Source organism: Zootoca vivipara, chromosome 6, assembly GCF_963506605.1.
Source record: "Zootoca vivipara chromosome 6, rZooViv1.1, whole genome shotgun sequence".
NCBI lineage: Eukaryota > Metazoa > Chordata > Lepidosauria > Squamata > Lacertidae > Zootoca > Zootoca vivipara.
In genome coordinates, this window is record NC_083281.1 from 47,468,720 (window position 1) to 47,481,625 (window position 12,906).

The window sequence follows — 12,906 nt, forward strand, 5'->3', positions numbered from 1 at the left end:
GATGGTATGTTGGATGTTGTTGGGGCCAGTAATGATGTTGTCCGGGTGTATGTGGCAGCAAAGTTGGCATCTGGGTTTATTGCAGGCTCTGGTACCAGTGTCCATGTTAAGTCTGGTGGTTGTATTATTGTGGGTGAGGAGTTGTTTAAGATTGGGTGGCTGTCTGTAGGCAATGAAAGGTCTTCCTCCCAGAGCTTGAGAAAGGGAGCTGTCATTGTCCAGGAGAGGCTGTAGATCTCTGATGATGCGTTGTACTGTTTTAACTTGGGAGCTGTATGTGATGACTAGTGGTGTTCTGTTATTTTCTTTTTTGGGTCTGTCTTGCAGCAGGTTCTCCCTAGGTATCAGTCTGGCTCTGTTGATCTGTTGTTTAACTTCATCAGGTGGATATTTTAGTTCTAAAAAGGTTTGCTGTAGATCTCTTAGGTGAGATTCTCTGTCTGTAGAGTTGGAACAGATACGGTTGTAACGTAGGGCCTGGCTGTATACGATGGATTGTTTGGTATGTTTGGGATGGTAGCTAGAAGCATGTAGATATGTTTGTCGGTCAGTTGGTTTTCTGTATAAGGTGGTGTCTATACGTCCATCCTGTATTTTTATAGTAGTGTCCAAAAAATGTATTTCTTGCATAGATTGGTTCATTGTTAGGTTGATGGTGGGGTGAAAGTCATTGAATGTCTGGTGGAAGGTTTCCAGGGTCTGTTGTCCATGTGTCCAGATAATAAAAATATCGTCAATGTATCGTAGGTACAAGAGAGGTTTGAGTGGGTAGGAGTCTAGGAAACGATGTTCTAAATCTGCCATGAAGATGTTGGCATACTGTGGGGCCATGCGGGTGCCCATGGCTGTGCCGCTGATCTGGAGGAACAGGTCATGATGTAAGAAGAGTTCTACGAGGCCTGATCTAAACTCAATATTCAATTATTTTGTCAAGATTGCTTAATCCAGGAGAAATGGACCTTTTTCAGGCTGAGGACTACCTTGGCCCATGTTCAACCTACATCCTACATATGTGTGTGTGTGTGTGTAAGTAAAATCACAGCAAGAAACCATTTTCTGTATAAAATACATACTAATGAAATAAAATGTTACATTACAAAAAGGACTAATATAAGTGGCATTAGAGTAAAATGTCTGATATGCCCACAGGAATTAATATAATCCAGGGCACAAAGAGCAAAATATCAACAGGGTATTGATGCCTTCCCTAATGCCTGCAGGAGAAAAATGAGACAGGATTATGGTTATACAGTACTGAATTTTAAAATCAACACAGCAAGGCTGCAATCCTAATCCCATTTACATGGAAGTAAACCACACTGAATTCAATGAGACTTGCTTTTGAGTAGACATGGCTAGGTTTGCAGTCATAGATGGCTTTATGATTGGCCATTAGCTTTGTCTTTAAGGTGCCACAAGACTCTTCATTGGGTTTTCTGAAGCAAAAGTTTGACAGAGTTACACCTCTGGAAATTGATTAATTTTCAAAGGGAACACACAGGGAAGGGAGCTGAATTGTAAATATCTGTTGATGGCTGAGATATGCATACTGTATATATTGTGCAATATATGTAAAAAGTTACATTGAAACAGTAGTGAGACTTGTGCATAATAAACCAATCACAGTGGAACAGAAAATATCAGATGAAATTGTGGATGAATGTTGGAACAGATTGAAACTTGCTTGTACATCCCTACCATTTACACAAATGGCTGATTATGTCCTTGATTCTCACAGCCATTTAATTTATTACTACAGTGGTACCTTGGGTTACAAACGCTTCAGGTTACAGACTCTGCTAACCCAGAAATAGTACCTTGGGTTAAGAACTTTGCTTCAGGGCTTCCGGGTTCAGCGCCAGCGCCGATCGGCGGGGTCTCGTCTCGTCTCCGAGACGGCCCGTCCCTGCTAGGAGTGGGGAGGGCAGCGAGAGCGACGCTGCGCCCCTTAGAACCTCGGAAGGGCGTCCCGGGGGCAATTTGCTCGGCACAGCCCAAATCCGGACTCCCCAACTCTTCGGCTAGCTCTAATAAGAGCTCCGGAGCGAGGAGGGTAGAAGTCGCGGGGGCCATTTTGAGCGGCAACGTTATTCTAGCAGGGAGAAGCTTCAAGCCGAAGGCGGAGAGCGCTGGATTCTTCCGAAAATAAAACGATTGGAAAAGATTGTAAGTAACCTCACGATTTGGATTATAAAACAATTTGGATCTGGGAGAGAGGGGAGAAAAGAGGAAGCCACCCCCCCCCCCACGGCAACAAAAGAGACAGTAAATAGAAACCCGAAGCCATAAACAGAAGATTTGCAATTCAAAGGATCCCTCAAAGGCATCAAAGAGAATCTCCCCTTTGATGCAGGGTGAGAAGGGGAGAGAGACTGTGGTTTATGACTGCCCTGCAGCAAGAGGTAAAGACTGAGAAAAATCTTTCTTTTCCTCGGGAGCCGGCAGCCCAGGCAACCCAGTGAGTTGATCAGGATTTATGAGTCAATTTTTATTTCATTTTGTATTTCTGGACTTTGTGGAATTTCTTTTCTGGTTTAAATGTTTGTGAAATGTGAGTTCGAACTTTATTGTTAATAAGACTTGAAGAATGCAGCCAGCTTGTTAAAATGGAGTCGAGAAAATAAACTGTGATCATATTCCACCCCACGTGACAAGTTTTGACCTTGGCAGGATTGAATTATGTCAACAAAAAAGTGTTCCCCTGAGTTCCAGCGGTCTGTTTTGACCTTAATGTGGGAAACAAGAATAGAGCTATGTCAAGAGGAGACACGACGGCAAGAGTTACAGCAAAAATTTCAGATGGTGATGGCAGAATATGATTTTTTAGGAGATGAAGCTTTTGACACTGAAAAAGATGAATGCGAGAATGACAATGATGATGACTGTGATTTGGAAGGAAAAGATGAAGATGAGGACTGTGATGATTCAACACAAAATGAAGCACACCACGAAAAAAATGATGACTTTACTCTACAAAAAGTTGGATGGAGTGCCCCGCTTTTGAGGGGGGCACGATTGGTATTATTGGAACTCCAGAACGCCCACAGGGAAGAAGGAAAAAATATGCAGAGAAGAGAAGAAATTCAGGGGCCCTGTATGGTGGCCTGGATGGCAAAAGACTGTAAACAGGGGGTGGGGTGAAGGGAAAGTGATGTTGTGATTACATGGATGGATTAACAGGTTTATAACTGGTCTGCTGATTATGGAATTTGCTGGATTGGGGGGGTGGAGCCGGTAATCGGGGATGTAAGGTTAAATTGAGAATAGTTATAGTTTTAAAAGTGAATGGATTTTGGAAAATGTGAAAATATGGAGGCTTATAGAGGGAGAAAAAATTAGGCACGGGAAGATAAAATGGGAGTTTGATTTTTCAGTGATTTGAAGTTGTATAAGATACAAAGGTGTATTTCTATAAAGTAAGAAACTGTTGCAGATGATAAAAAAGGGATGAAAACCGGGGAAGGGGGGGGAGGGGAAGCCCACAAAATATGGTTTTAAAATCATGAATGTAAGAAAATTTTTTCTGTTTTGTATTGTTTTTTTCTCTTTTTTTGCCCTTTCTTTTTTTTCTTTTTTCCTATTTCTATTTTTCTCTTTTTTTTTTGGTATGACAATAGATGGTTGGATGGATGGCCTCCTGCGTACTGCCCTGGTTTGCTGGAGCTCCCTGGTGGCAGGGGGGGCTTTGGGGTCAGGGGAGGGGGAGGAGGACAGAAATCCAAGCATAAAATGGAACATCTCTGACTGTTCACATACATGGGATACTTCTGTGGCAGGGGAGGACCCATGTGGGTGGGTAGGAAGGAGGTGGAAAAGGTGTTTATGTATGTACCGTTTTTTTTGTTTTTTTGTATTCTGTAAAATTAATAAAAAGTATGTTTAAAAAAAAAGAAATTGCCAAGAACTTTGCTTCAGGATGAGAACAGAAATTGTGCTCCGGCGGCGCGGCAGCAGCAGGAGGCCCCATTAGCTAAAGTGGTGCTTCAGGTTAAGAACAGTTTCAGGTTAAGAACAGACCTCCGGAACGAATTAAGTTCTTAACCAGAGGTACTACTGTATACAGAAGGTGGGTTTTCTAAAAATAATAATTCTGTGGGAAATGTTATGTTGCAACTGCATACCAATATGACCTTTTTGTGGAAGGATAGTATGATCATCCGCTTTCCATGATTTGCTTTCAAAGGTCAGTCCTTAGGCACCAATTGGTGCAGAATTCAGGGTAAATGGAATTGTCAGGAATCAAACTTCTACAAAAGAGAAATATATATTTGCCAATTCATGCTTCTTTTGCCTGGAACCAAATGATAGCCAAGGCATAGTTTTCAAGGTCAGGGGTCCACTGCAAGCACCACAGGCATAGTGGCCCAACCTCTTTTATTCTGGCAAAAAACTGTGCTCTTCTTTCCATATACAGGTCGTAAAGGAAAGGCTGCTCTGTCATGCCATCATAGGGAAGCAATCTGGGAAGGAGCTTATCATGAAGGTTGATGTCATATGTGAATTCATTGCACCCATTCTACACATTTCCCCGAAACAGATCACATTCCAAGTGGAGAAGGTTAGTGCTTTGGCTATCAGGCTGCCTGCTGGCATGTTACAAAGGGCTAGTGGAATGAATGGAGGATGGAGTGGGTTGTGGAAAGGGGGGGGCTGTGATCAAAACTGCAAACACACTCAATCACATTTCAGTTCAAAAGAGGCTCAGATGTTCTGGGCATCATCAGGAGCTAAAGTGACAGCCACCTCCGTTTTGACAGAAGGTTTGTGCAGGCAGAGATGGGTAACCTTGTAACACATCAAAACCATGCTTGCCAAAGAGATCAGCCCAACTCCTAGGCTCAAAGAGGCCCTTCCTTCACTCCTGCACAAACATGCTTGCCAAAAGGTCATTTTGTGACTTGTTTAGCTTCCTCCAACTCAGGGCTGAAATATGGCTTCATAACAGAAATTATTGACTAAGAAGGCACAGAAAGGGCCGTGATCAGACAGCAATCAAGATATTCGAGTAACCTGGAGCTCCTGCCCCTGGATATATAATTTCTCTTCACAGCAGCTGATCAATTGGGAGAATTGGAAACCTTTTACCCCCATTCAGAAGGGGGAATGTCAATAAATATGCTGAAATCAAAACAAGGCAGTTTAACAAACTTTCTCAAGCCACAAGAACATTACAGAGAAGCCAGGGCAATGAGCCAGCAGAGAGATAGCATGGCGCTTGGCCCAATTAAGTCTGCCGAAGCCATGGTAGAAAAAGATACAAATGTAGTGCTGAGAGGAATTTGCAGCTCAAGGTATCCTCATTAAATTAAAGAAATTATTACAGAAACGTGGAAGGAACTGATGGTTCATCTCAGAAATAAGGCGAATGCAGTGTCATTCGGAATTAGAAGGAATTGTGGAAACTGCATCAGCAGCAATAGATTTAAGTTTACAACATTAAAAATACCCTTTAAAATTCTTCAAGTGAAAATTAATATAAAATCAAAGCTGTAAGATTTTCAAAAGAAACAAAGGGTCAATTTTCATCTGAGGAGTTTTGTGGAAGGGGCAGAATATGACAATATTATGGACTTGATCGTCCATAGATCCATAGATCTAAGAAAAAAATAGGAGTTTTTGACTGTGCGTTAGAAATGTGGAAGATAAAACTTTTGAAAATTAACACATGGTTCTCTTGACTACTTTGATCAATGGAACTGGCACAATTACAGGTGCCCATTCTGCATTTGTAAGAACTCAATCTTTTAGTGTGAAGATACCTTCTCAGTAGTGGCACCTGTAACTTTGGAAATTCTTGCATATCGATATCAGGCAGGCATCTTCACTGGACTCTTTCCAGCGCCTGCTAAAAACATTTTTGTTTAGACAAGCCTACCCAGATGTTTAGAAAACTGATGTGAGTTTTAATATGTTTTTAATCTATTATTTTAACTTATTAATAATTTTATTGAAATTTATTGTAAATCACTTGGAGGGTTTTGTTTTTTGCTTTTGCAATCAAGCAGCGTATAAATTCAATGGAATGAATGAATACACGAATAAAAGGGGATGGAATCACATCAGTTTCTACCCCACCTCCTAATGAATGGGAACAATCAATGACTTCTAGTACCAAGTAGCTGGCTATTAAAAGTGTAATGCTATCCCTGCAAGGTGGTCATTTCTCATCATGGAATATGGAAGGGCTTGATAGGATGGGATGGAAAGTGATCCTTTGGTTGATCACTTGGTACTGTGATGTACAGCGGGATATATATATATTTCTGTTCTTTAATACATCTCAAATGTTTTTGCTTTCCCCCGCCAGGACCCCAATGATAGCCTGAATCCCCAGTACGAACCTCTGACTTTGAAAAATGTTTCGTCTTTGCCAATCAATGTCCTGCTCTCTTTGCAAGAACCTTTTTCCCTCTGTGATACTGATCATGAAATGCTGCCAGTACCCTGTCAGGTATGAAGAGTCTCTTTTCACCTCAGGCCTTTGAGTAAGGCCCTTTGCAGGCTGCTGGTTGTGTCCTCAGGCCTTTGAGTAAGAGGCCCTTTGCAGGCTGCTGGTTGTGTCCTGTCCATTCCTAGACAGCGCTGCAAACAGTAACTGAAAATGCAGAAGTCATTTTCAAAGAACTACAGTGGGGGGCAGATACCAATCAGTTATTTATTTTATTTTTTTAAAATAAACTTATTTCTTTCCTGATTTAGGCCTTAACTATGGAAGTTGGGGAGGTGCATGACCTCTGTATCAGGTTTGACCCTCTCTATAGAGATGACTTGTACAACCGAGTGGTAGAAGAAGTCTTGACTTTCCGTTACCTGGAGCATCCGCATGTAGACCACATCAACCTACGGGGAGAAGTGCGTTTCCCTAACCTACACTTTGAGACAATGGATTTGAATTTTGGCTGCATCTTGAATGACACAGAAGTTGTCCGTGAGATCAATATGACCAACTGCAGCCCCCTTCTTGTAAAATACCGCTGGTCCTTCATGACACAGGATCGTAAGACCCTGATCAGGTAAGAGCAATCATAAGTCCTCCCTTTGGGATTTTGTCTGATGTTCCCAAGACGTTGTCTGCGGGTACATGACACAGTCACCCTACTAAGTGGTTAAGCAGGTCTGGGTCTCAATGGGAGATACTTGGGAACTTAATGGATACCACCTTGAGACCCATGATGAAGTAAAGGATGGATCAAAATGTATTAATTACATGCTATTTACATTGTTTATAATCTCTTGAAACCAACATTTGGTTCCCAATGTCAACCTGTGGCTGACTGGTTTGGATGATGCGCCAGCCACCCAACTTTTCCACCCTGATATTTATATTTTATTAAGGTGATTTCAGTTAAAAGAAAGAAAGTGATACAGAAAAAAGGGAAAGTGAGAGGGAGAAAAACAACAACAACAAAGATACACATAAAAGCGAAAATATGGGGGGGGGAAACCCCCACAAATATATATATACAACTAGCTGGCCCGGCCACACGTTGCTGTGGTTCTTTCCTGTGATTCCCCCCACTCTGTCCGGACACATGACTTATCCTGCCCCCTCCTCCCCCCACCCCCTGGTTCATCCCTGTGACTGCCCCCACCCTGTCCCGACCCATGAGCTATTGAGTCCCCTTCTCCCCCCACCCCTCCGGCACATCCCTGTGACTGGCCCCACCCTGTCCTGACTCATGACCTATCAAGCCCCCTCCTCCCCCACATCCCCGCCTGATCCCTCTGTTGTCTCCGGGAGTGTTGGCCCCTCCCCCCTGTTTCTCCATACCTTGGCCCCCACCCTTGGATAAGGAACTGTCAGCTTCTGTGTTCTGTTTCCCAGCATGCACTTTTGTCTGAGCCCTCTGTTGTCCCCGGGGAGTGTTGCTCCCTCCCCCCTGTATTTCCATACTTGGGCCTCCACCCTTGGAGAAGGAACTGTCAGCTTTTGGGTTCTATTTCCCAGCATACACTTTTGTCTGAGCCCTCTGTGTTGGCCCCTCCCCCCTGTATCTCCATATATTGGCTACTGCGCACGCATTGTGAACATTTATATATATATAGATTATTATTATTTTTAAATAAGAACATGAGAAGCATGAGAAGCAGAAGTTACTATTGTTTAATTTTATTTTGGGGGTTGTCATTTATTTTGGTGGGTATTGTATGATTTGGGCGTTGTGTGTTTTGTGGTTTGTTTGTTTTGGTTATTTGGATTTTCTAATTTTGGAGTAGGTATTTTGAATGTAGGATGTGGTGCTGGTTTGAGGACTTAAACTGGGGAGAGAAAGTGCATGGTTGTTGGGTTTTTTTTAAGACTCAGAGGCTGGCAATCAGTCATAGTATAAAGCCTAGGTTAAAAGGGGCATGACTGCCCTTACTTAAAATGGCTGCTGTAGCCTCGCATGTGACACAAGGCCCACTAAATTAAAAAGCAAAAACCCCTTGCTGTGCCCCCAAGTGCGTGTTAGGGGAAATGATGAACGACTGCCTAATGCGCCAGGCGTTTATTAATGCAGCCGCTGGGAGAGGCTTTGGGCTTGGGCTTTGGAGGTGGAATAGCCGTTTTGGCAGCCGGCCTATTCAGTTTTCCCTGCCCCAACCCACTCCCCACTGCTTTGGCTGACTCAGGGTCCTCCCCCCCCCATGGCTATGTGTTTCCCCCTCCCTTTGTTGTGCCTCATCCCTATGCCCCCCCCCTCCGTTGTAAAAGGCCCTTTTCTGTTTGTTTTCCCTGCTTGGCAATGCTGCGGCCTATTGAAAAAGCTGGGCCTTGTTGCTGCAAAAGGACTGTTTTCGGTTGGTTGCTGTGGAATTTTGTGATGTCATCTGGCAGAGCAGCTGCTGGAGTCTTCAGAGTTTCTGGTGGTGACGTCTAATTTGGGCGCCACTTTTTTGTGTGTTTAATCATTATTTTAGGTGTGAATGGTGTGGTTTTTTGGGGGGAAATTTATGCCAGATCCCTCCCTGATGGGCATGGAACGTTGTGGCCAAATTTGTTACATTATGGTTCAGCAGTTACGGAGAAAGGCTGTTTCATCCGCGTGCGCAATGTCTACATTTATATATATACAGTGGTGCCTTGCTAGACGAATTTAATTCGTTCCACGGGTCTTTTCTTATAACGAAAAATTTGTCTAGCGAATCCCATAGGAATGCATTGATATTTTTTTTTTGGATTTTTTTTTGCCCAGAGGAACACATTAATTGAATTTCAATGCATTCCTATGGGAAACCGCGATTCGCTAGACGAATTTTTCATAAAACGAATTCGTCTAGCGAGGCAACCTCCGCTCGAAAAATCCTTTCATTAAGCGGAAATTTCGTTAAGCTGGGCATTCGTTAAGCGAGGCACCACTGTATAGATATTTTCATACATTCTTGTATAAATTGGTATAGTGTTATTGTCCTAGTGCTTATGTAAATGTTAATAGCCTGCTGCATTTTAATAATAATAATAAATTTTTATTTATACCCCGCCCTCCCCAGTCAAAAACCGGGCTCAGGGCGGCTACCTGAGTTTGTATAAACTCATTCCAAATGTTATCATATCATATATCCATAGAGTCTGCGCCTGCCTGTAAGCAGTCCGTTCATAAATTGCCAGTGATGTCATATTGTCAGTCCATTGATTAAACAGTATCATTTCTTTATTTTCCCAATTTCTCAATATCAATCTCTTGGCCACCATTGGGGCATGGAAAATCCATTTCTGTTGTCCGGTTGATAATTTCCATACTGCAGGTATATAGTTCAATAGAATGTTCTCACACAGGGACCATGCTTCTCCTCCATCTTCAAAGCCAGAAATCACCCAACTTGAGAGGAAGCCCTCGGCTCCTCCTTCCATACTACTCATTGTGAGGATGTGGCTTCTCCTTCAGTCTTGGCCTGCTAGAGTTTTCAAGGCCGTTTCCCCCCAAAATCACATACACCTATGAATTGGGTGATATCACCCAATGAGTGGCTGATGTCAGCTGATCAGTGGGCAGTTCAATGGGCAGTTCATTTGTGCAGTAAGGTAAAGGGACCCCTGACTATTAGGTCCAGTCGTGACCGACTCTGGGGTTGCGGCTCATCTTGCTCTATTGGCTGAGGGAGCCAGCGTACAGCTTCCAGGTCATGTGGCCAGCATGACAAAGCCACTTCTGGCAAACCAGAGCAGCACACGGAAACGCCATTTACCTCATCTCATCTCGCTTTATTGTCTGAGGGAGCTTCCAGGTCATGTTGCCAGCAGGACTAAGCCACTTCTGGTGAACCAGAGCAGTGCACGGAAACACCGTTTACCTTCCCGCCAAAGCGGTACGTATTTATCTACTTGCACTTTGAAGTGCTTTCGAACAGGAGCAGGGACCGAGCAATGGGAGCTCACCCCGTCGCAGGGATTCAAACCGTCGACCTTCTGATCGGCAAGCCCTAGGCTCTGTGGTTTAACCCACAGCGCCACCTGCGTCCTTTTGTGCAGTAGATCCCTACAAAAGGCAGGCTTCAATTCACCTCCCACTAACTGATGGGTGGGAAGCTGAAGCTTGGTTGTTTTTGTTATCTCTCCTTACCCCTGTGGATAATCCACTTGTCAATCATCAAACATCATTATTATGGCAGATGAATGACAGCTGGGTGTCAAAGTTGGTCTGCAGAGATTGGGGGAGAAAATGATCTGGCCAGTGGTGCTACCCTATTTGATAAGCAGCTTATACTGTGCTGCCAGTGCCTCCTCTCTGCCTTAAATGCCACAGAATGTCTGAACTTTGGTTTAATTCTTCTTCTGAAAGTAAGAGAGAGAGAGAGAGAGAGAGAGAGAGGTGCAAATGGTAGAAATGATTGCAAACAAGAATAGCTTTTGTCAAGTTGCCTGCAAACCTCCTTCCTTGCAAATATATGAACCAACAGTGCTGCTGCTTTCTCAGACTTGGCCTTCGTGCAGTTATTTTAATTACAGCAGCAAACGGATTTTCCACAGTGCCCCAGGAAGTCCAGTAAACATAACAACTGCATTGATGGTCTGCCATTCTGAATAACATCAATAAACAATTTCCCGAGGAAAACATAAGCCAACCCAGTGGAAAGGCCTTTTTGGCTGGCGGAGGGTGGGTGAGGGGAGCCACTGAGAGCCACTCCTCCTCGTGAGCTCATTAAGGAGTCTGATCCTGGTCTGTGCCAAGTGTTTTCTGTCAGACACTTTATCCCTTACAAATGCAGTTTGTAGCTGTTTGGGAAACAGTGGAACCTGAAGGATATATATATATATAATACTGTAAATGCAACCCCCACCCAAAGCATTTCTGGGTCTGAGGCTGGTGGTTTTGTCACTAGAGAGTCCCAGGCCACATTTTTACTGGGGCTGCTCACAGAGACTTTCCTTCCTCATCTTCAGTGTTTTAGCAAGCAAACAAATGCAGGTGTGGGACCCTAGTGGCAGGAGGAGGATGGTTGGAGGGCAGTAGGGCTTAGAAGCTGCATTTAACTCCAAGGCTTGGCCAAAGGTTCTGTGGGATAAAGGAGCAAGCCAAGTACCCCAGGAGGAAAAGATGTGGGGAGGAAATTTGGCAAGGCAGACAGGCAAGGTGAGGGCATGCTGTTGGAGCCATGCTCTAGTTTCCATTTCAGTAAACTTCTATTTTACTTGAGGTTGACAGCATCCCTCAAGTCAGCTATGGGAAGGGAAGAGGATGGACCATGATGTTGTTCTGTGGTGGCTCCAGGTGGTCCTCCCAACATCCGGTGATCTACAGGATCCCAAGGACTTTTCTACATAATCCATCTTGCTAGTTGCCTACATAGTAAATGCAGATTTTTTACAAATTTGTTTCAGGGGAACCGGAGGAACTTCCTTCAGAGAAAGCGGGAATATTTTGTTTTCCCAGCACACACTGGGCTTGTCTGCTCTCCTGGCTCCTCAAACCTGTGTATGATTCTTACTTGCTAGCTTCCTAGCTGCACTAGGAGTCTTTGCCAGTGTTGTATCTTTATCGAGTATGGAGAACCTTAGGCCCTTCAGCTGTTGCTGAACTACAAGTCCTATCAGCCCCAGCAAGCATGGCTAATGTCCAGTGATAATGGGAGCTATAGTTCAGCAACATGTGCAGAGTCAAAGGTTCCCTACACCTGATCTGTACTCTGGGATTCCACGTAAGTATATATAAAGAACTAGACACAGCATTCGCAGTATTACTAGCTTGATTTGGCAGTCCTTCAGCTGCAATGTAAAATCAGAACGGTTGTGAAGTGAAAGCCTTAGAAGGCAGGTAGGTGTCTTGGTTGTGCATCTCCTTCTTTTACTCTTACTTTCTTATAGGGCAACCTCTGGCTTTGCTCTTACTGGATTGTGGAAAGGCTGGACCATTTCTAGCAGTCCACAGCCCCCTCCCTTGCTCCCATTTGCAATCTGCTCTTGTCAGCCATGATAGATATGAGGCTGTAGCCCACCTCCTTCCCAAGTGTGATGAAATCCTGAGTCTCAAAGTATGATCAGTGCAGCTAACAGATTGAGGTTGAATCCTGACAAGACAGAAGTACTGTTTGTGGGGGACAGGAGGCGGGCAGGTGTGGAGGACTCCCTGGTCCTGAATGGGGTAACTGTGCCCCTGAAGGACCAGGCGCGCAGTCTGGGAGTCATTCTGGACTCAAAGCTGTCCATGGAGGCACAGGTCAATTCTGTGTCCAGGGCAGCTGTCTATCAGCTCCATCTGGTACGCAGGCTGAGACCCTACCTGCCCGCAGACTGTCTCGCCAGAGTGGTGCATGCTCTAGTTATCTCCCGCTTGGACTACTGCAATGCGCTCTACATACCGTAGGGCTACCTCTGAAGGTGACCCGGAAACTACAACTAATCCAGAATGCGGCAGCTAGACTGGTGACTGGGAGCGGCCGCCGAGACCACATAACACCTACATTGGCTCCCAGTACGTTTCCGAGCAC

General features: G+C 44.2%; 1 protein-coding gene across 7 annotated transcripts in view; it reads left to right on the forward strand.

Annotated features, from left to right (window-relative positions):
- HYDIN (HYDIN axonemal central pair apparatus protein) overlaps window positions 1-12,906 on the forward strand; it is a 174,777-nt gene that overhangs the window by 55,984 nt on the left and 105,887 nt on the right. For all 7 annotated transcript variants that reach the window (XR_009557771.1, XM_060275916.1, XM_060275918.1 and 4 more), the window contains 3 exons: window positions 4,415-4,558; window positions 6,308-6,451; window positions 6,700-7,013. Coding sequence is in view for 6 of the 7 variants with exons in the window: in XM_060275916.1 (XP_060131899.1) it covers window positions 4,415-4,558; window positions 6,308-6,451; window positions 6,700-7,013 (602 nt within the window). In the remaining variant the exon portion in view is untranslated. The remainder of the gene's footprint in view (window positions 1-4,414; window positions 4,559-6,307; window positions 6,452-6,699; window positions 7,014-12,906) is intronic.